The sequence below is a fragment of the Capra hircus genome, chromosome 24 (assembly GCF_001704415.2).
Source record: "Capra hircus breed San Clemente chromosome 24, ASM170441v1, whole genome shotgun sequence".
NCBI classification, from domain to species: Eukaryota; Metazoa; Chordata; class Mammalia; order Artiodactyla; family Bovidae; genus Capra; species Capra hircus.
In genome coordinates this window covers 37,354,385-37,378,795 of record NC_030831.1, presented here as the reverse complement: position 1 = coordinate 37,378,795, position 24,411 = coordinate 37,354,385, and the positions used below count along the sequence as shown (strand labels likewise).

General features: G+C 34.8%; 1 protein-coding gene across 2 annotated transcripts in view; it reads right to left on the bottom strand.

Annotated features, from left to right (window-relative positions):
* The window catches only part of SMCHD1 (structural maintenance of chromosomes flexible hinge domain containing 1), a 123,947-nt gene that overhangs the window by 54,444 nt on the left and 45,092 nt on the right, over positions 1-24,411 (bottom strand). For both annotated transcript variants that reach the window (XM_013974279.2, XM_018039573.1), the window contains 14 exons: positions 23,076-23,270; positions 21,285-21,398; positions 20,399-20,505; positions 19,635-19,717; positions 19,340-19,453; positions 15,518-15,595; positions 15,319-15,438; positions 11,537-11,681; positions 8,892-8,988; positions 7,504-7,576; positions 5,833-5,972; positions 5,087-5,221; positions 2,834-3,061; positions 541-689 (listed from right to left, as the gene is read on the bottom strand). In XM_013974279.2, the coding sequence (XP_013829733.1) occupies positions 541-689; positions 2,834-3,061; positions 5,087-5,221; positions 5,833-5,972; positions 7,504-7,576; positions 8,892-8,988; positions 11,537-11,681; positions 15,319-15,438; positions 15,518-15,595; positions 19,340-19,453; positions 19,635-19,717; positions 20,399-20,505; positions 21,285-21,398; positions 23,076-23,270 (1,778 nt within the window). The remainder of the gene's footprint in view (positions 1-540; positions 690-2,833; positions 3,062-5,086; positions 5,222-5,832; positions 5,973-7,503; positions 7,577-8,891; positions 8,989-11,536; positions 11,682-15,318; positions 15,439-15,517; positions 15,596-19,339; positions 19,454-19,634; positions 19,718-20,398; positions 20,506-21,284; positions 21,399-23,075; positions 23,271-24,411) is intronic.

Below are 24,411 nucleotides of genomic sequence, written 5' to 3'. Positions count from 1 at the left end.
TCTCAGACATGGAGCTATTCTAAGTGTTGGAATAGTATGGAAATGTGTACAGAATTAAAGTAGAAAAGGTTAATAAAAAAGAGGCAGCCAAGGAACTGATAAGCCAGAGTGAAGGACAGGTATTCTATATATTTACTTAAAGTTCCCTCTTTTCTATCAGGTGGACTCAGCTTTGAAAGTCGCCACTAACTAATGAAAGAATTCCTTCTGAGCAACACACTGACTGATCACACTGCATCTTTTGTGTTTCTCACGTGTTTGCCATTTTCTAGGAGCTTTCACTGTTGCTTGTCCTAGGGGGACATTCCTTTAACCAAAGTTCTAGTTCTGGCAGATACTAAAGGGGCAAGTTGAGTAGAGGCTGAGAGTGCTATTAATAAGAATGAATCACTATCATCAGTGAAGCTTTATTCCAAAGACAACCTGTTTCCAAGAAGTTGTGGAAATTTCTACATTAATAAATGACTTTGATATGTATGCTTTGGTGAAAAGCATCTTTGTCATATGCTGAATATCTCGAAATGTCATATGCCCACACACCTTACTGTAAATGCACTTTCCAAAGACACATGGTCGTCTTGGAACGACACCTGGCAATAGCGCATATCTTTCACAGATGTCGGCACCTGCACATCAGGAAGCAGACCCTGCAGCAAGTGCTCTTTGTTAATCTCAGGAGTCCAATTAACCTAGAAGGGAAATTATATACTTAAGAATCATATAAAGCTTACTCCAATGTCTTCCTACTGCCAGTTATCTTACCAACTCATCCTCCCCAACTCTAAGGAAAAAGGCAGGCCCTTTATGACCATAAATGATGGTGGTTCATATATTACCAACAGAAAAAAGTTATCTTCTTCATTGTCTTCCCTGTTAATACTGCCACATCTTTCAATGCAATGAAATAAATATTCCTAAGTCATTCCTTTAGCACTTCGCCACAAGATTATTACTCTGGTCATTATAGTTTAAAAAAACCATGGGAATCAAATCATGTGATCAATTCTGAGAAGTTACAGTCAATTGTTTTTGTTTTTTCGAAAAAAATCTGACTGTTACGGGTTTTAAATGAGATATAAGTTGGACCCTATTCAGTAAGGTTGAGAAACGTTAAATTCACTATATAATTACCATCCTGGCCACATCTTTATCTTAATCCACTCCCAAATGTTTTTAGCTCTAATTTTAACTTTACATCTCTTAAACTCCGTATTTTGTTATTTGATCCATTTTTAAGTTGACTACTCCACTCCATTTTACTTTTAAACTTCCAATCCTTTCTATTTAAGACTTTTAGCTCAACTTTATGCTTTTAGCCTTTATAGCTGTGATTGTTAAATCACTGATATTCTAATATTGTGATCCTAGTTTACACCGTTCTAACTTTCTTAGTTACCTTGTTATCTTTGTAAACCATTGTTTATTCTTTATATCTTTTTTCTTTTTTTAAATAGTGGAAGCAGCAAGCAGGAGTTGCACAAAATGGCTGTCTTCCCTCACCCTAGCTGTGCTCTCTGCTCAGAGAATTCCTATGTCTGCTCAGAGGATTTCTGTATCAGTTTGGGTTGACTTTCCTCGGTAACAGATAATTCTCTAAAGACTACACTGTCACTTTAAGTGTATACATATAATAAAAGTATACATATCCTTTATAGTCAATAAAGGTACATGTTTTAAAATATCTGGAACCCAAGAAATATATGACTAGAATTGAGGAAAATGTGTCAAAAGCAGGCCATGAGCTTAGAGAATGGCAAAAAGAAGGTTATATATAGAAAGAGGCTCTCAAGTCAATGTTTATTCTTAATCCTAGTAAGAAACTAAACTGTGGAGACATTATTATGAGAAAGCAAGGTATCAGTTCAGAAGCCAGGTTGCTAGTACCACTTTTAAACCATTTGCCTTCAGATCTGCTGAGAGAGAAAAATGGCTTGCCTCCCTTCCAAGCAGGATAAGGACTATTTCTCTCACAATCCTCCCTTCTCTTATGGAGGGGGAAAATAAAACTGGCTGGCGCAAGGGCTATTCCAAATATGATTTTAAAAATCATGTCAGCTGAACCCTGGTAAACAATTCTTACAAGATATCAGATCCTATATCTTGGAGACTCAGGATGGCTACCGAATTTAATACTGCAAAAAGAGGAGAATTCTCTGGTGGTACAGTGGTCATGACTCTGCACTTTCACTGTCTAGAGCCTGGGTTCAATTTCTGGTTGAGGACCTAAGATCCCACAAGCTGTGCAGCATGGTGGAAAAAAAAAAAAACACCATCATTTTAATTGGGTTCTGTTAGGCGAGCTGTTCAAGTTTAAGCATACAGATTCACCCTTTCAAGGTACAAACACTACATTTGGATGGCAGGTTTGAGGACCATCTGAAGCTAGTGAGAACTGACAAAACCACTGTGTACAGGTAACAATTTTAGAGACTGCTATACCAATTTCAAATGGTCAAATCAGCGGTCTGGTTTGTGGTTCACAATACTCTTCTAGCGTTTGCCTTTAACAGACCTTTTCTTTAGTGCCTTCAGAAGAGCTACAAAAATACTGCTCTGGTCAAGTGGAGATCTTAATTGTGAACAGAAATACAGTTCATCAGGACTGGATTTCTGTTTAGGTGTTAAAATCATTTCTCTAAGCACAGATTTGACACATTCAACATTCCAATCTAGTGCATGTTAAAAAAAACACTTTATTTAGCCTGGGATTTTAAATAACAATGCTGTTTTGCTGGGATGAGTGTCTTCTTAGAGGACAGCCTTTATAACTTGTTCAGTCTTCCAAGCAAAAAATGTACAAAATTCTTGCAAATGATCTATTTGAGATACCTACTTTAATTTTCTCTGCCAAAGCTGATGTTATATGGATTTCTCTTTCTCCTTCATCATACATTTGAAAAATAAGATTATGCATTACATCTCCTGCTATCCAGTTAACCTCATCCTGATGTTTGATCTGGATGGCCTTCTGTCCTTCCACACTGAATATCTGTAATCTGGCAACGTGGCTACTGGGGAGCAACTTAATAGTCTTCTCCACTGGTGCTACATCTTTACAACTCTGGGAAGAGAGAAAAACACAAATAACATACTGAATAAAAACATCTGTACTGAAAACATCATTTTTGGCTTTTATGGTGAATCTTTCATATTACTTAGGAATTTATTCCCAATATTGCGAGAGCTAATCTTACATATTGTTAACAATTATAGGTTCTCTCATTAAAAGGACACTGTACTATTAGCAAGTCCATATTTTATACCATCAAGTTATAAATAATGAAAGTGGTCACACTGTCAAAACCTAAAACTAGCATGCTGCTGCTGCTGCTGCTACGTCGCTTCAGTCGTGTCCAACTCTGTGCGACCCCATAGACGGCAGCCCACCAGGCTCCCCCGTCCCTGGGATTCTCCAAGCAAGAACACTGGAGTGGGTTGCCATTTCTTTCTCCTAAAACTAGCATATTTGGACTTAAAAGAACAGTCCTCTTGGCAAATCTGCTTAAAAATGTTGCAAACTTCTGCAAGTTTAATCATGTGACACAGATTTAATGTCAGCATTTATTAATAAGAACAAAGGTGTAATAAATTAAGAAAGTTCTACAAAATCAGAGACAAATAACTGCCATAAAATATATTACTTAAGGAGCTTCTAGAGGTTCTTTAATTCATTTTTTATTGGGGTAAGTGGACAGAGTTGCTTGTAGCTAGATAAGGACTCTAGGTGCCAAGGCTGAGCAGTTTGTTAGGCACACGAAATTAAAACACTACACAATCATCTCAGAATTCAGGTATGGTGCATTCTAGAATACAAAAAATTCAAGTCTAAACCTAAAATACCTTTACAATCCTGCTTCGCTAATGTCTCCTTCCTCATCTACTTGAGGTCATTCTATCAAAGCCCATTCACACAAATAATGACACAGTCAAAATTACTACCTCACAGAGTTATCAGGCAAATAACCCACCTGCTGCTATCATAAGCACATCTTATTTGCCTGACTCAAAATTAAGAGTTACTGTTTTGTGATAACATTTTTAAACTGCATATTATAGGTATACTGTGGTCTTTGTTTTAACTGTCTTAGACTCTTGGTTTTCAGCCTGCTGCTGCTCTGCAATATTTATATAATTGTATATAAATGTTCCCTTGCTTTCAAGCCCAGCTTTCTCCTTAACAACAGATCTTTTCTTCCTGAATTGTCTTGATCTTTTGCAAGACAACATACTCAAAAACACATTGCTCACATTACTAAAAAAAAAAAGGAAATGCATAACAAATGTTTTAAGATTATCAAACAGAACTAGCTTCAAAAGAAAAGAATTAAAGTTAAATCATCTCATTCTAATTTTAAAAAATGAAAGTTTTACCCTTTTGAGGCTCAGTATATGTTAGCTGATGTGTACTTATTTGGAAAAACACTGGTTAATCAACTGATTGGGTAATTCGCCATCTACCACCACATCAATCATGCAGAAATCATGTACAGGTATTTCACTTGTGTAAGTATCTGCTGTTTCATTTAGCAATCTTAGGAAAGCAGATGTTTCTATCACCTGCCTGCCCTCCTCTAGGCTGGCCTCACCTTCAGCCATGATGAACGCCCAAGAACAAGGGTCCTCCTGGCACATCAACACAGCACTCTCTTTATAGGATAACACTAAGAAAAACCATGTATTTATTTTAAATTATACATACATATTAAATGTTCATATATCCTTCAGTGGTGGTTCAACAGAGACATTTATTAAACTTTCTAAGAAATAGGTGTAAACTATAAGAAACAAATGAATAAAATAAAACGGATAATTGTTACACTCTAATAATAGGAAAAAAATAATTTTAGGAACATATAATCAATAATAGCTATAGATATTATAAAAGGTTTGAGTAAGAAATTTCTAATATCTGATACAAAGTGTTATTTACTATACCATTTCATTTTTGCCTTTTCTTCCCTCTCGCTAGAATCACAAATATCTCATTTTAAAAAGTCAAACAACTTTACATGAAATTTATAAAGCTATTAAAGAGTATTTGAATAAAAATTCAATATAATACCAATGAAAAACAATAACAACTTACAGGTATTTCAATTTTTGCTTTAAGTGTCTGGTCTTTTTTAATATTCTGAACTTGAATTGCTGGTCCTGATAAAATACTGGTTCCAGAACTACTGCAATCCACAACATAGATTGGAAGGTTTGGAGCACCTGAAAACTATTGGAAGCATACAAAATAATTTAAGATCCCAATCAAATGCAACTGGTTACTCAATAACTTAAATTTTCAAATAATACAGTATAGCTGCTATTTCTGACTATAAATTAGAAAACTGTAAGTATAATTCACTAATATCCTAGACAATTTCTGAATGAAAAGAGTAAGTTTCTACAATTCTAGGTAAAATATACTGATTTTGGAAGAAAAATCAACTTCCTTAACCTCATTCTTTCTTTTACTCTACCTATTCGGGTTTTCCTTTCCTTCTTGAGCTCTTTTACTCATATTCACTTGCCCATCCATCCTTAATCCTAAAGGATAATTGTATCATTCTACTCATAACTGAATACTTCATCTGAAATGAGGAGGATGGAAAAAGCAGTGAGGAGGAATCTGTAGTTCAATACTTGGCATACTTGGTGTCATTACTGGATTAGAGATGTTGAAAATTACTGGCAATGAGATAGCCCACAAATTTCTGCATGGAATAATCATTACACAGTCTCGATACTATATAAGGCTTACTATAAAAGGAGCCAAAAGATAGTGATTTCCAGTTACTACAATGGCACTCAAAATCTACACATTCTTATCTTACAACAGCTTACCTTACAATGAACAATCAACTTTGGTTGTGCTGTTATATTGTCTGATTCATCCAAAACTTCTACCTGAAATGGGAAAGCTGTTCCATTTTCTATAACTAAAATTTCAGAATCAGGTTTCACTTTCAATCGACGAGGAGGACCTACCAGAAAATTATATAATGAAAATGAGATTCAGGTTTCTAAAACGGAAATGTTAAAATAGCAAAAGAAACAGCTTTTAACATTTTAAGTTTTAGTATCTTTTAAATAATGCTGAGAGAGAAAGAAGAAATATCCATGTTTAAAGATTTCTACCCCCTAGAATAGATTCTACACACAACCCTCAAATGCACAGATTCCCAGTTGTATTAAAATGTTTGAGGTCTAGACTCGGTTTTATGGACAAGCTAAGACATGTGGTAACTCATGCTAGAAATCACTCAAATGTGTAAAATACTAAAAAGATCCTGGAAAACAGTATTCAAGAAAAAAGGTAAAAGTTTATTAAACTACTTTTAAAATTTTCTATCTTTTACACAACAACCGATTTCTCAGGCACACTACATACCTCTATTACATAATTTTGCTCAAAGGATCAGTTCATGTAATGACATAACCAGATAATTTACTTGTAAGACTGCCCACAACCCTTTGATATCCTAAGCAAGCTGCACCATAATTTTCCTCTAAACTAATAAAGAGGTTTTACACTTCAATAGCAGCATGACCTAATGTGCCCTATAAACACTGATATTTTAAAAAACACTTCATACTAAATACTGGGAACATAAGTTTACAAAGAACAAGTTATATCAGTTAATATTTGTGTTTTAACAATATGCCAACTCTATTCTCAGAATCCTTACTATGACCTTGACCAAGAAGGTACTATTAGTATCATCCCCGTTTTATGCCTGAGGAAGTTGGGATCCAGAAAGAGTAAGTATTCTGTCCAGGTCACATGGCCACAAGGGGCAGACTTGAGTCACTGACCACTCTGACTACACAGTCCCACTTTCCACCTCACAATCATCACTCTCAACTTCTAAAAATCATTGGCAGCACTATCTGGTTAATAAGAACTTCCCCTGAGATCTGAATAATCCATATGTTTTAGCTAACCTTTCAAAATAAAAGCATCGTAAGTATTAATACAAAACAATTTTTTTTTGTACTTCTACCAATGGGCCAATCTTTACTTCTTTATCAATTCATGTTTGAGGGAAAGCTCAAACTACATGAATCTGTAAAAGGAAATAGTTAATATGTTTCTTTTTCATTAAAAATTTCATTAAAATCAGTTTTTAGGTTGATAAATCATTACTCAAATTAACAACATGAAAGCATAAGAAACTCTTAAAATATGAAATATTTAGCTATATCAGAAAAAGTAAAGGACAGATCCCGTTCTTATATAATCCTAATTGTACAGCCTTAAGAATAGTTTCACAATGTGTTTTCAATATTCACATTATTCTTTCAGGATTATTTTTAGAACTTAAGTCTTCCTAAATGTTACCCTGTTTTTCAAATGATTATTTCTGTTAGTGTTATGCATGACATTCAAATGTATTTTCAAGACTTATACCATAACCAAACCAAAAAACACTTCACCTTTATAAGTATCATTATACTTTATCATAAGAATATCATTTAAAAGGTAAATATTAGGAATATTTAAAATAATATTACCTGGGAGTAATCTAATTTTTAAAATCTGTGAGTCTTCTTTTAAACCCGGCAGAATAACCTTCAGATTAAAATTCTGTTAAAAAAAATTATTTTAATTAAATTCAAATCCTAAATAAATACTCAAGTAATTTACCACCTCAATTCTGATTTATTTTTTGCTTTTCATTTTCATACCATTATAAAAAGTCACTCAGCAAATTTATATTGACTAAAATTATCATATGTATGTATGAAAGAAATGCAGGTGAAAAAACTGACTTATATTGCTTCTTTACAGACAATACTATCTTCAAATTCAAAAGGCATACCCTCTAAATAATTACCAGAATTAGTATGGGCATTATAAAAAATTTGGAAAGTAGTAAAATGGAAAAAACTCCAAATCTACACATATCTAAATATAATGTCACGTTCTAGATTAGATTCCAGAATAGAAAAATATAGTGGAGAAACTGGCGAAATGTTAAAGTCCAGAGTTTTGTTAAAGTATTATATCAATGATAATACTGGATAAATATGCAATGTTTATGTAAGATGTTTAACAGAGGAAGCTGGGTGAAATACATGTGAACTCTCTATACCATCTCTACAACTCTTCTGTAAAAATAATTATTTCAAAATAAAAAGGTTTTTAAAACCTAGAAATCTTTTTAAGTACATTTACTAAAGTCAAAATTTCCATGAATTTCAAGTTCTTCCTCCAGAAACAGCTTAATTCAGGAGGATGGACAGAACTTGCTCTTTGCTTTAATGCAGTAAACTTACATGCTCTATTTTAAACATTATTTTGGCAGGAGAAAATTTTAAAATATATATTGAAGGTAACGATACAATGGGGAAAAAGTAACATATCACTTAAGTTATTAGCTACAGTCTTCACATTAGTCACAGTAATCTGTTAGCTACTCTATACACTTAACTGAAAAATTACCTTATTGCAGTTTGCCTTTACAATCCCTATCTTTATTCCTCCCTTTTCCTTTATCCAAATACCAAACTCAATATGTTTACAAAGTAAGCTAAAGTTTCTTATATTTTTGTTCGTATTCTAAGAAAAATATTGAAAAACAGAAAAAGCGAGAAAAGAAGCAACATAGTACTAGATAACTGTTGAAAATGGCTTTGACTATGAAGAGACTGGAATGAAAATACAGTTGAAAATACTTAGCTCATAACCATTTAAAAAAGAACAGTAGCAAATATACAGGTCTTCCTCAGAGATGAAAGTGGTAATCGTATGTCAGGTGACATGATGCTGATTAATTCCTAAGAACCTGACATTACTGTCATCTTGCCACCAAACTCGGTTATTCAATTTTAAATGCCCAATTTCATTTGTACCATGTAAGAAATAAACATGCATTATAACATGTACATACAATGCTTACCTTGCCTTGACAAGAGTTTACAGGGCCCTTAGCTGTAACACCTCGAATGACACAATTTGGTCCTTTGGTTATTTCTTCATAATGTAAAGTTAAACCACTGGAAAAAATATATTATTTTTTAACATTTCCTCCATTATCTACAAATAAGCTGCAAATGTTCTTTTTTCTTTTGGCGGGGGTGGTGGGAGGGGTGTGAGGGTGGGGGGGGCGGTGGTGAGGGGAGGTGCCTACACCACCCAACTTGCAGGATCTTAGTTCCCTGACCAGGGACTGGACATCGGTCCTCAACAGTGAAAGCACACAGCCCTAACTGCAATTAACTGACCCCAAATTGCAAACTCTACACCCAGTCATCAAGATACTTGGCAATTTTTCTTGAAAACATGAATGTGATAGGTTATATTCACTTTACCATGTAACAGAGTTAAGATTTCCTTCAGTTTTTACAAACTCTTTATCATTGTCATGAGGATCATATGCTGGTTTACTGTTTATTCAATCATAAAATTGTTCCCTTTCTCTTCTATCTTTGTGAAGAAGTTTTCTAGGCTGACAGTAGGTTTTGTTTTTATATATTTTCCCAACACAAAGGACAGAGGAAATTCCCAGGATGAACAGGAAAGAAGACCACAGAAGGACAAACGTAACAAGCTTAAGAGCTGATCCATACAGACCACATCACAAAGTTCCAAGGGAGATGTCTAAAGAATATGAAACTGACAAGTTATCTATGTACCAAGCATCTTGAAAAGACAACTGGCAGAGAGCTACTTGGCAAAATAAAAAAAGTATAACAGCTGTGCAATAAAATAATTAGCACTTACATAATTTTAATAAAGCAAGCACTAAATACTGATCAAGCCAGAGTATAACTTTACTAAAAAATGTGCGAACAGGAAGGAGGCTTAGTTGTAATATAAATGGCAACAAGAGTGTGTCCTCATCCTCCTTAGCCATAAGTCAAGAGATAAAGCTTAAAACTGAAGAATCAGGAAGTAGTAACATAAAAGTTACTTACATATATGGCAGCAGGTACCAAAAAATTCAAGTAGAAAGCTGAAAGTGGTTCTGAGAAGTGGATTGTTGGTGAGGTGGAGAGGGCAGAAGAACTACTCTTTTTTTTTTTTTTAAATAAGCCTTATCAACCTATTTAATTCTTTAGGCTGTATGTGTGAATTATTTTTATTTAGTTAACAGTAGGTAAAAAAACCCCTACTCAACAAAGATCTTACTTTAATGAAGATAAATACACACAGCCAGGCCACCAAGACTTTTTTTTTAAAGTCCCAAATCTTAATTACCAATATGTATGTGTGACAGAGACTCTGTAAGAATATCTTATCAAGGATAAGATGGAAGATATAATTAAAAACAGGAGTCAACTAACACACAAATATTTCCCATTTGTGACTAGATGGATTACATTTTTAGTGTTCTTTATTTTTAAACAGGCTTCCCTTGTGGCTCAGACAGTAAAGAGTCTGCTTGCAATGTGGGAGACCAGGGTTCGATCCCTGGGTTGGGAAGATCCCTTGGAGAAGGAAATGGCAACCCACTCCAGTACTCTTGCCTGGAAAATCCCATGAATGGAGGAGACTGGCAGGCTATTTTTAAACACAGATGTTTAAGTATTCAACTCTTCCATTATGGTTTAATATTCAAATGAATGCAATATGTAAAAATAACTTTTTGCAAAAGAATTACTTTTTGCACATGAACCATATTTTGCAACTTAAGAGAATATTTAGAAAAATTCATTTGCAATATTTTTTATAACTGATTTGTTTTTCAGGAACTTAATCATGGTACAAATCTGGACACTAAGCTGTATCTCACTACTCTGTGAGCTTCTAGAGGCAAATCCTATATTCTTATTCACTTTTACATCTCCAGCTAGCAAATGCCTGGAATACAGTACATACTCAAATGATTAAAAGAGCAAACAATTACACCAAAAGGGGGAAAAAGTACACATCAATAGCAAAAGAAAGCATACATTAAAAAGTGGGCCCCAAAGACAAATTTGGCAGAAATGTGAGAAAAAGAATTTCTCCCTAGGCACCTTAGAAACAGGTAATGGAAAACAATGAACATTCTCAATTATATAACTGGACTTTTCATTGCTATTTCTTAATATAAGCCAATCATTTCATTCTATAGGGTTACTAAGGAAAGGCAAATTCCAAGGAAGGACCAAATTTCCATGGAAAGCATAAATTTTTTTGCTACAGTTTTAAAAACAAACTAAAAAAAATTCTACTAGCAGGTTAAAAGCCTATCAGTAGGTAACCGCTAAGTTTAACTGCCCATAATTTCTAAGCAAACAACAAAATAAACATTGTATAGTGCATAGAACTGCCAGGAGACATCATATGGTACTTGCAAAAAAAAAAAAAAAAAAAAAGGGAGTAAGACAGACCTATCAGTCTCAACCAAGTAACTGTACCAGCAAAAATTCAGTCCAAACAAACTTTATTGAGATAATTCATGCATGACACTACAGCTGCAGAGAACAGCTTGGGACTAACTAAATCCCCCAGATACCATAAAATATCAAACATTTTAAATAAATCTGAAGTTAACTCTGCACAAACAATTTAAGCTAAAAGAAGTGAATACTCAGCAAATATGAACATTCAGATTACCTTGCTTCAAAAACTGGCTGAATATCAGTAGAGAGTTGACTAGTATGACCAAATTCATCCTGAAACTCCACAGGGATATTGAATGGGACTCCAACACGAAAAGGAGGATCCAAAAGACCGAAAGAAAATTTCTCTGGTTTACCCTCTTAAAAAAAAAAAAAAGAAAAGAAAATTCATCAGTCAGAGATTCATTGTAGGCAAAAACATCCATTTACATACGGAAAATTAAACTACGATAAAGATGGCAATTTTAAATCTGAGCAAAATTTACATAAATTATATCTACAATATACCTGTGAAGATTACAGACTGTTATTTTACATACATATAAGTCTAGAAACAGAGATATATGTTTTTAAACTATGAAATTATTCAAATATAATAAAGAAATGTTAACAATTTTATCAAAGGAAAAAGGCAAAACCCAATATTCAATAGCTATTCAAAGATATACGTGACAAAGATTAAAATATTTTAGTAGATACAAAGTAAATAGAGAAGCTCCATATGAGAAAATATTTGCAATGTGTACCATAAAGGATTTAAATCCTAAATACATTAAAACTTCCTATAAACAGCTTTTGTTAAAATGCAGTCTATAGTCTAATAGTTTCAAGTTATCCCCTGTGAAATTATTAGAAATGCAAATTCCAAGATTTACCTTATCCTGTGTCAAATACTCTCGGAGTGAGGCCCCCCGGTCTACAGTTTAATAAGCCCTACAGGTGATTCAGATAAAACTTACATTTGAGAACTAGTTTTACACTATTAAAATGGGCATAGACTTTCACAGAATGACAATGTCCAATAAAGGCTAAAGAGATACACAACCTAATAATTAAATAATTTAACCATCAACTAAGCTAAATAAATACTGTAATACAGCTTGGCCAGCAATGAGCATAGGGAAATAGGAACCCTCAGTCTGTTGGTGAGGGTACATCACCTTTTAGAAGGGTAACCTGACAGAAAATATATATAAAATGTTAAAGCACATATTGATAATTTCAGTTTGGCAACTCCACTTCTTGGGATCCACTCTACAGAAATTCTAGCACATGTACACAAAACATCATTTCCTCCCCCCATATAAAAACGTGATGTGTAATAGTCCCAAAATTGGAAAATACATGATATGTTCATCAAAGAAAACTGCTTAAACTACGGCACGTCCCTACTGTGGAAAGTTCCACAGTTATTATTTAAAGAACATGGTAGATCTGTATGTACAAAAAAGGAACACTCCTCGAAGTGGCCTTCTGATTAGAGAAGGCAAAATAATCCCAGGCACTTAAAAATCAGCTCTCTAAAACCCCATAATAATATGACACCACATAGCTTTTTTTTTAAGAGGCCTAAATCTTCAAAACAAGACCAGGAGCTGACTGTGGCTCAAATCATGAACTCTTTATTGTCAAATTCAGATTCAAATTGAGGAAAGTAGGGAAAACCACTAGACCATTCAGGTATGACCTAAATCAAATTCCTATGATTATACAGTGGAAGTGAGAAATAGATTTAAGGGCCTAGATCTGATAGACTGAGTTCGTGATGAACTATGGACGGAAGTTCGTGACACTGTACAGGATACAGGGATCAAGACCATCCCTATGGAAAAGAAATGCAAAAAAGCAAAATGGCTGTCTGGGGAGGCCTTACAAATAGCTGTGAAAAGAAGAGAAGCGAAAAGCAAAGAAGAAAAGGAAAGATATAAGCATCTGAATGCAGAGTTCTAAAGAATAGCAAGGAGAGATAAGAAAGCCTTCCTCAGCAATCAATGCAAAGAAATAGAGGAAAACAACATGTATGGATGTGACAGTTGGACTGTGAAGAAAGCTGAGCGCCGAAGAATTGATGCTTTTGAACTGTGGTGTTGGAGAAGACTCTTGAGAGTCCCTTGGACTGCAAGGAGATCCAGCCAGTCCATTCTAAAGGAGATCACTCCTGGGTGTTCATTGGAAGGACTGATGCTAAAGCTGAAACGCCAATACTTTGGCCACCTCATGCGAAGAGTTGACTCACTGGAAAAGACTCTGATGCTGGGAGGGATTGGGGGCAGGAGGAGAAGGGGATGACAGAGGATGAGATGGCTAGATGGCATCACTGACTTGATGGACGTCAGTCTGAGTGAATTCAGGGAGTTGGTGATGGACAGGGAGGCCTGGCATGCTGCAATTAATGGGGTCGCAAACAGTCGGACACGACTGAGCAACTGAACTGAACTGAAACCTTCAAAAACAAACAACAAGAAAAAAGACAACAGTAACAGAATTTGAAAGCTAGTGAGCATATGAACATATAATTCTCCAGGCAAGAATAGTGGAGTGGGTTGCCATTTCCTTCTCCAGGGGGTCTCCCCGACCAAGGGATTGAACCTGAATCTCCTGCATTGCAGGCGGATGCTTTACCATCTGAGCTACTGGGGAAACACTATGGACCTAACAGAAAGACTCAAAAAATCAAATCGTCAATCATCAACAAAGCTAGCAGAGAGCCAATTTAATTCACAGTATATAACATTCAAAAGTCTCAAGCATGGCTCTATCAAGTAGGAGTGAAACTGGAATAAAAGAGAAAGACTAGCTCAAGTCTATCAGAATCAGTTCCTCAGATCCCCACCCCTCGATACACAGAGCCAGTCAACTACCTCCTTCATTTTCAGCAACATTTGGAAGGTTTCTCTTCTGGGGAAGGTAAGAGTAGGTCCAAGCAGTGACCTACTACTGAACACTCGACACAGCACTACTGAAAGCGCCACTTTACTGAAAACAGGCACATCAAGTGGAACATTAATACTGAATGTGAAATATGTAACAATCTTTTCCAGCTTGGCTCCCCAAATTCTGGCACCTAGGTGTTTACACTCCACTCTGGAGAATCTGAAAAGCCAGAGAAAAAAACCTAAAATTCGCTTATCATAATCTCCCCAAATGAAATAAACGCTCTCAAATGTCCTATTCTTAAACATGTGCACTAGTAATGTAAAAGAGCATCTAATAGCAAAGATCCAGTGCAGATATGAAAAAAAAAAGCAACATCGAGGAAATAGGCTATGAATCAAGTGTAAAAACATCAAGGGAAAAAAACCCATTATTAATAGCCTCAGAGAATTAATAAAAATATTGAATCCACGAAGTCAGAAGAAAACGCTTTGAAAAGGAAATAACCTTTTCTTTTTAGAAGAAAATATTTTATTCTAATAAATATTTACAGGAGAATAAAATATTCTAGAAACTGAAAAATTACAGCAGAAAGAAAAAAATCAATAGAAAACATCAAACATCATGGTAAGGAAGTGTCTTATAGAGTAGAAAAATAGAACCAAGCGATGGAAAGTAGAAAACACAGTATACCAATTAAGAGGTCCAATGTCTGAACACTAAATGCTGTAGAAAGAAAACAGGCCCGAAATCAAAGTGACTCAGAAGAACTCCTAGAACTTAAAATGTCAAGAGATTGGGACCCAAACTCTAAATTATTCAAACATCTGAGGATTGTGGAAGAGAGAAAATGGGGATAGTTGGATTGGGAGTGGGTTTTTAACATACAAAAGTCAGGAATCAGAATAACTTTAAATTCTACCAGTAACAAAGGAAGCTAGAAAACAATGATGTTTTCAAAAGTTTATAAGGAGCATGATTATCAAGCAGAGTTATAAAGTCATTTCTAAAACCAAAATGGTTATACAATTGGTCAAACATCTTTTATCAAATTTTCTATTTTCCTCTTGATTTAAAATGCCACCTTTAGTATACAGAGTTACATATTGGTGTTTTGCTTACCTTTAACAGAAAATTTAATTGCTTTAGATGGTAGTGGCCTTCCTGCGTAAGTGTCTGCATTACTTTCATTCAGGACAACTTGCAATTTCAATGTATAATTCCCCAACTTGTGAATATTTTCTGGACAAATTAAGAAGAAATTAAAATTCAAGTAAACACAATACTGATATAATTTTTAATATTGAGAATAACAACTCACCCATTTTTTTAAACCAGTAAGGCCATTTTCCTCCATGTTGACTAATATGTGAAATGATTTCTTTATTTCCACTTGAAGCTTAAAAAAAGAAAAAAATTTTGAGAAACTAAATATAGAACATGAATATGAAATGTCACACTGGCATCAAATATCTGTTGTACATTTTAAAAAACAGCTTTTAAACTTCAAAAGACCTAAAATTATCCTATGCAAGCCAACAGCATAATGAAACTTTACTCATTCAGACAATTAAAATTCCTTTAATTCTTAAAAATGTATCTGTAAATAAGCTTAACTGGTACAAACAATAGAATATAGAAATAATTTTTTTATATTAAAAATAATTTATTTTAAAGTTTTCTCTAAGAATAAAACAGAATTGTTTGTTTACATAATCTCTAAGACCCAGTGTCTACTATTAAGAGGCCTGCAAAGGAGAAAGGAAACAGAAGGATGACAGCACTTTTCTGAAATATTCTTTGCTATTTATTTTTGTCTTTAGAATCATGTAAATGACTTTAAAAATTAACAAAATGGAATTAAAACAATTCATAAGCAAAAGCAAATGGTAGGTAGATGATATGACCATATTAAAAAAAATTATTTCAAGTGATTCAACTTTAGAATATATAAAAACTTTAAAGACAAATAACACTGCAAAGAAGTCATAATTAATCTAATAGTCTTATTATCAGTAATTTTAATTAAGTCTTTCTACTGCCTTTCCTATAAAAGCTGTGTTTCAAAATAAATCAATGACCATAACTGATACAGGAAATTTTTTACTAATTAATAAACCAAAAAGGATAATAAATTGAGATAATAGGACAATAAGGAAGAAACGAAAGAATCAGTGGGAAAACCCACTATCATGCATATCAAATAACAAAGCAAAAATCACTAATGGATGAAACTCTTACAACATGGATGAAACGAGAACTTTATAATCATCCTAAATCTATTCAAGGCTTTGGGGTAATTTCTAGTCTTCAGGGAACAGAACAGTAGAGCAAGTTAAATGACATTACAAAGAAACAGACAAGTATGTGCCACACTCTACAGTACAATAAAGTATAGATTTAAAAATAACTGAGACAGTAAATTTGTTATATATTTTACCAGAAAAAATAAACCTTTTTATTATTTTATATAGAAATATATACCAGCCAGACCTTAGAGACATCGTAGGCTTGGCTTCAGACCATAACAAAACAAGGATCACAATAAAGGAAGCTACATAAATGTTTTCGCTTCCCAGTGCATATAAGCTATGTTTATACTATACTATAGTCTACTGAGTGTGCAACAGCATTATTTCTTTTAAAAAATAATGTAAGTCAGTCAGTTCAGTCACTCAGTCGTGTATGATTCTTTGCAACCCCATGGACTGCAGCACGCCAGGCCTCCCTGTCCATCACCCGCTCCTGGAGTTTACTCAAACTCATATCCATCAAGTTGGTGATGCCATCCAACCATCTCATCCTCTGTCATCCCCTTCTCCTCTTGCCTTCAATCTTTCCCAGCATCAGGGTCTTTTCAAATGAGTCAGCTCTTCGCATCAGGTGGCCAAAATATTGGAGTTTCAGCTTCAGCATCAGTCCTTCCAATGAATATTCAGGACTGATTTCCTTTAGGATGGATTGGCTGGATCTCCTTGCAGTTCAAGGGACTCTCAAGAGTCTTCTCCAACACCACAGTTCAAAAGCATCAGTTCTTCGGCACTCAGCTTTCTTTATAGTCCAACTCTCACATCCATACATGACCACTAGAAAAACCATAGCCTTGACTAGACGGACCTTTGTTGGCAAAGTAATGTCTCTGCTTTTGAATATGCTGTTTAGGTTGGTCATAACTTTCCTTCCAAGGAGTAAGCGTCTTTTAATTTCATGGTTGCAATCACCATCTGCAGTGATTTTGAAGCCTATAAAAGTAAAGTCTGCCACTGTTTCCACTGTTTCTCCATCTATTCGCCATGAAGTAATGGGACTGGATGCCATGATCTTTGTTTTCTGAATGTTGAGCTTTAAGCTAACTTTTTTCCACTCTCCTCTTTCACTTTCATCAAAAGCCTCTTTAGTTCTTCCCTTTCTGCCATAAGGGTGGTGTCATCTGCATATCTGAGGTTATTGATGTTTCTCCCAACAATCTTGATTCCAGCTTGTGCTTCATCCAGCCCAGTGTTTCTCATGATGTACTCTGCATATAAGCTAAATAAGCAGGCAACAGCCTTGACATACTCCTTTTCCTATTTGGAACCAGTCTGCTGTTCCATGTCCAGTTCTAACTGTTGCTTCCTGACCTGCATACAGATTTCTCAAGAGGCAGGTCAGGTGGTCTGGTATGCCCATCTCTTTCATAATTTTCCACAGTTTATTGTGATCCACACAGTCAAAAATAAAAAGTACTTTATTGCTAAAAATGCTAATGTTCATCTGAGCCTTCAGCAAGTTGTAGCAAAAACATCAAAGATCACTAATCACAGATCATTGTAACAAACATAATTTTTAAAAAGTCTGAAAAGTTGCCAGAATGACCAAAATGTGACACAGGGACATTAAGTGAGCAAATACTGTTGGGAAAATGGCATTAACAGACTTGCTTAACACAGAGTTGCCATAAACCTTGAATCCATAAAAAATGCAGCATCTGTAAATGGCAATAAAGCAAAGCTCAATTAAATGGGGGTATGCCTCATGTGCTGCAGTCCATGGGGTCGCAAAGAGTCGGACACAACTGAGCAACTGAACTGATGCCTGTATGTAGTTTTGTGGGTTTTTTTGTTTTTTGTTTTTTTTTTTTTAATAAGGGGGGGGGGGCAGGACGGTCAGAGTTACAAAGAGGTTGGAAGATCCTACACTGTTGGCTCTGAAGATGGAGGAAGGGACCACAAGGCCAAGGAATGTGGGTGACTTCTAGAAGTGGAAAGGCAAGCCTTCCCTACAACCTCCAGAAGGTCGCTATCCTGCTGACACTTTGATTTCAGCAGTCAGATGACCAAGAGAACTGTAAGATGATAAACATACTGTTCTAAGCCACCAAAAAAGAAAAAAAAAAAAAAAAAAACCTGGAGAAATACAGAACAAAGTGTCACAGAGGCCAAAAAGAGAGTACTACAATAAAATGAGTTAGTCAAACTGTTCAATGCGGCTGAGGCTAAAAAGACATTTATATGATGAAAGTATACACTACCACTGACTATAGTTTATAAATGCTGGAAATAAATACACAGTGAATAAAACACACTGTATCTGTAAAATCCATGGACCAGACATGCAAGTATATAGTGGTAGAACAGATTATTGAAAACAAATATTGAAAATACTTTCAGGTGGTCAAGACAAAACCAAGAGATAAGAATTACAAGGTGATTCAAGTTAGGAAAATACAAGATGAGTGATAATATGTAGTTCTTCTCCCTTTAACAAAGAATGGACCCTGTTTCTCAACTGAAACAGTTACTTCTCACCCACAGGTTCAGAGACACAGTATTTTTGATTTAGAAGGTATCTTAAGGTTTATCCAATCTAAATCCCTATTCAGTACAAACTGATATGCATACACATCATATCTTTATTTTAGCCCATAGCTTCCTCCACAGGAATATTCAGAATAAAGTGTTAAAAAACAAACAAACAAACAAAAAACCTAAGAAAACTGAGTTTTAAAAAAATGAATTATTCTTAACACTTTAGAAACTCAACTTCAAAGCACTATCTATCAGATTGCTAGGCCATCAGTAATTCCACAAAGATGTTAAAATATGTATATACATTTACAAACAACAATAAAGATCCAAACATACAAATTAGTGTGTATACTTACAGTGTAATATAACTTTGAGCTCAACCAGGAGTTTCTTTGACCCTCCATGACTTGTTCCTGGAAGCTTCTGCATCGTTTCCCCTTTTTTATTTAATATTTCAATTCTTAATGCACCTATCAGTCCAAAATTAAAAATAAGAACATCTTTGTTACACCCAATGAATCTGATTTATCTGTCAGGTCTTCACATAGCGTTTTAATTTTTTTATCATTTTTTCACCATGAAATGTTAAGAAGAAAAGCATTTTTTCAGTATTTAAAATACACACACACACAAGAAAAACCAAAAACATACCAATGGGGGTTCCAGCAGGTCTGATCTCATTTGGCAATAATTCATCTCCTTCAGGCCAAGTCACTGACAGTCTATCAGGGAGTCTATTATTAAAATATCATATTAATGTTTCATGAAATGTATTAATTATGGTCTTATTTTTAAAAAGTTACTAGAAACTTTAATAGTTCCAATTTTTTTTTTCCAACAGTTAATCTGAAATTCTGTATGATTAATATGCCAAAGCTTTAATCACTGCTGTGGCTACGAAGTAAAACAAAATCTCTTGGTGTTAAGAGATAGGAATTGTGCCCATTTTTTGAGATTTTTCTACTAATTTGTAGTACAAGCTACCTTTGGGAAGAAAGGATAACTCTACAAACAGAAGAATTCCAGTGAGTTCAGTAAGAATCAAAATAACTGCATCGTTAGCTGCACAAAAGCCACAGTTTTTTCGACTTTTTAGTTCTTTTGCTCTTATCTTTACCTCTCACCATTTTCTCCTAGTTACAGGCCAAAGTCATTGCTTTTTAACAAACTTAATCATAGTGCTGTTAACAGTGCCACTGTAAGTGTAAGCTTCCTTATTTTTCTATAAAACAAATGCAAGATTCTGTTTTGATAGAGCGCTTTTTTAACAGCAAGAAGTTCGTCACAATACACACATCTAAGACTACAAGTGCCTAAATACAAAAGCATAATGTCAGGCTCACTAATAACTAAAAGGACAATTCCTCTTAAATTTTCTTGTCATTTTTTACCATGCATCTTGGAACATAAATTACCTTGCCATTTCATCTTCTACGTATTTTTTCACAGCTTTCTCAGCAACTGTCCTATCCAGCTTTGCAATTGGCACAGTTTTTATTTCATCATATAGTGCCTGAGGTTCCTGAATAAGCAAAATTTATATCAACATTTCAAAAAGCTATTTAAATTTAGTCACAACAAGAATATTGATTTCTTTCAAAAAATATTTTTACCCTAATTAAGTAGATAAATCATAATAATTTATATTACACCACAGTGTTTATTTCCATTTTTTCAGATAAACACCCTAGGCCTAATTAAATACCATTCAAATCTTAACAAGAGCATAGTATCAGGAAGGATAAAGGGCCTCCCTGGTGGCTCAGACAGTAAAGAATTTGCCTGCAATGCAGGAGACCAGTGTTCGATCCTTGCATTGGGAAGATCCGCTGGAGAAGGAAATGGCTGCCCACTCCAGTATTCTTGCCTGGAGAATTCCACGAACAGAGGAGCTTGGTGGGTTACAAGCCCATGGGGTCACAGAGTCAGACACACCTGAGCAACTAACACTTCTTCATAAGGATAAAGCCCCCTCTAGTTTTGTTTTTCATTCTTGAGATAGAAGTCTGGCTCCAATGTTTATATTTATGAGCCTTGAATGAAATGTGCACTTTAAAATCCCTATGAAATTGGTAATAATATTGTAACATTTGATAAACAGTGGGCACATAGATGTTAAGTTCTACAAACTACTAAAAACACCAAATATGAAACATAAAACATCATGCTCCCACTCCTGTAACCAATGTAAAAGCCAAATACAAGTCAAAAATAGAATACTGTATCTTTAAGAATTAAGCAAAATAAAGTAGTAATACCAAGAGACTTTGAAGACTATTTTGGGTTATTTGGGGATCTTACCATTGCAATTTGAACCTCTCCTCCTGTAGCATATACTTCTCCATCATGATCACCATAGAGAAAAAATTTCACAATGCTTCCATAAAAGAGAGGAAGTGTCTTGATTGTCTTGACCTAACATTTAATTTTAAAATAAGGATTTAGTATTAATATTTACTTAGAAAAACAGGTTTAACAATTACTTTAACAGAACTATTTTACACAAGGGGAAAAACCCAGCATCTATTATCAGAAAAATTCAATGAAAAAAGCACTCTATAAAGTTTATTTGTGAAGCTCTCCACTTATTTGTAACATCTTTGAGAAGACAGCGGCTTCTTCATATAAAAATGTCATAGTTATGCATGTGTCTAAAAGGTCCATAACACCTTCAAATGAATGCAAGCTGTCTCAAATCCCCATAAAATGTTGCTTACAGGCCGTGAACAGTAACTTACAAAGTTATTGTTTCTTTCCAATAAATTAGCTCAAAACTTGTCTATATATATATATATATATATACACATACTTTTTTTTTTTCCCCTTACCTGGCCTGAAAACACCAGGAGTAATTTCCACTAGTCCAATTCAAAACTTCTCAACTACAAGGACAGCAAGAGTTTATATCCAATCTATCCCTCCAGCCTCATTTCACTTCTGAACTATTTCTCTTCACATATAACAGTCTGCAGTAACCCAGCTCTGCTGCTTTTCCTGATCACTCCCTCCTTGTAACTTTCCACTCAACTTCACGGATACCTTATTTTCCTGGTTTTCTTCTCTCTCACCATCTTATCCCTTTCTTTCTCCTCTGTCAGCTCCTCCTTTTCATTTTCTAGCTTCTAACTATTGGAAAAGCAGGCTCAAGCCACAGTCAGTACTTCATGGTGACCGCATCTGATTCCAAAGCTTTCACTATATGATGATGATAGTGTCACATCTGCGGGTTTATTACTACCTTCATAATAAACCCACTTCATAATAAACCCACTCTGGGCTTCCCAGGTAGCTCAAAGGGTGAAGAATTTGCCTGCAATGCAGGAGACCTGGGCTTAATTCCTGGGTCAGGAAGATCCCCTGGAGAAGGGCATGGCAACGAATTCCAACATCCTTGCCTGGAGAAGTCCATGGACAGAGGAGCCTGGTACCAGGGCTTCAGTCCATGGGGTCACGAAGAGTCAGACACAACTGAACAATGTTAAGTTAGTTACCTTCATAATTACCTCTGTAAACCTGAGCCATTACCTCTTTTAAGTTCTACACAAAAGTCACTTCATGCACAAAGAACTGCATGATTTATTCTCTTATTCCAGGCCCATCCGAAGTCAGAAAACTCTCTCCTTCTAAACTACGAGAGCACTACTCATTCTCTCTCTTCAATGGTTATTCTTAGGTCATCTCTATTTTCATGTTGTAATAGCCTGAAGGACACAGGACACCCCTAGATCTCTATAATCTCCATAACACTGTCAACAGCACAGTAACTTACAAGCTGCAGACACTAAAAAATTTGATGAAAAACCATTTCTTCATATCACATTAAAAAAACAAACCAGATTCTCTATTTGAGTAAACTGAAGTACAGGAAACAATAAAAATTTTGTTAACTGAGCCTTTGGCAAAAACCATTGTTTTTTTCCCTTAATGTCCTGTTAAATTATACAGTTATAATCAGTTTGGTCCTTCCTTTCTTTTCTGGCTCCTAAGGAGGCAAGACTACATACATTATTTTTGGTTGTTGACAAATTCTAATAACTCTAATTTAGTTTCAAATTCTACTAAAAATTAAACCTAAAAATAAGTTAAACTTACCAGCTGTCCTGTTTTGTATATTTTTCCATCCCATTCTATTGCTGAATAAGTGGCCCAGGGGCCCTGCTTTTTAGAAGGAAGATCAGAACGTGTAATTACTCCTTTAAAAAGGGTGAATTTTATTTGTTTGTCATACTTTTCATGGCAGTCCTTCAGCCATAAAGCAAACTCTCTGTCAATTTTCATTCGCTGCTCCTGTAAAATTTTAAAATGTTCCACAAAACTTAGCTACTCATAAACAAATACAACCACAGACACTTCTTGTTCATTTCATGTTTCCTTCCAAATACCCACCAACCCCAGAAAACCAAATAAAAAACTAAAACATTTTAATGGCTCTTTCTCCCATACAAATTTAGATTTCTATCAACACATCACTAAAGAAAAAAAATCTTTGCTATCATCCTTGGTCCACAGGGTCGCAGAGAGTTGGACGGGACTGAAGCGACTGATCACACTCTTGGATCTAAGGTTTCAATGGTCAATATCAGCATAGATTTCCTTTCCTATTTTAAACCTTAGGATACATTCCCCTCCCCACCAAAAAAAAAAAGAGAAACACTGACTGCCTTGGAAAAGGAGAATTAACTGATTAGGGGAAAAGGGTAAGTGGAAGCCTTCTTAATGTGAAACTCGCACACTCCAACAGGGAAATAAAAAGCTTTATATAAATTAAGCACAGATTTAAACACATATTTAAACATAGATATGGTACATCTATGGTATTAAAATATCTTGGGGGGTTATTTGGGGGAGAAAAGTTCAAAAAGGCTCTTTTATAAGGTGACAGTGAAAATAAGGTTGAGAAACATAGCTATGGCAAAACACATTTTAAAAAAATTATGCTTCATACATTTATTCAAAAATAGATCATAAAATAAAAATTGCTTTCTTGTAATACATAAGAACAAAATGTGTTATGGCTTATCATTCTTCACTCTGCTGAGAGACCCTAGAGATTTACACTCCAGTGTAAGCAACTATACACTAGTTTAATGCTTGTCTTTAGCAGGAGTAGGGGAAGATCATCGCATTACATGCTTTCACAGAAGACAAAGCGTAAAGTTAGAGAAGTTCGTTTTCTCTGTACACCTTACTCCACAACCTACCATTTCCAAATGAAAATGGGGCAAAATTAAAACTGATTTCAGCTTAAGTTTTTGCAACTTTCAGTCAGATGACCAGTATACTAATCATTAAAAAAAATTAGATTTTAAAAAGTTATTCAAATAAGAAATACATGTACATGGTAAACACCAAAAAATGGCATATATTTTTCAAGGAAACTTTCCCCCTAATCTGTTCCCAGGTACCAACTCCTTCCTGAATCAGTAAA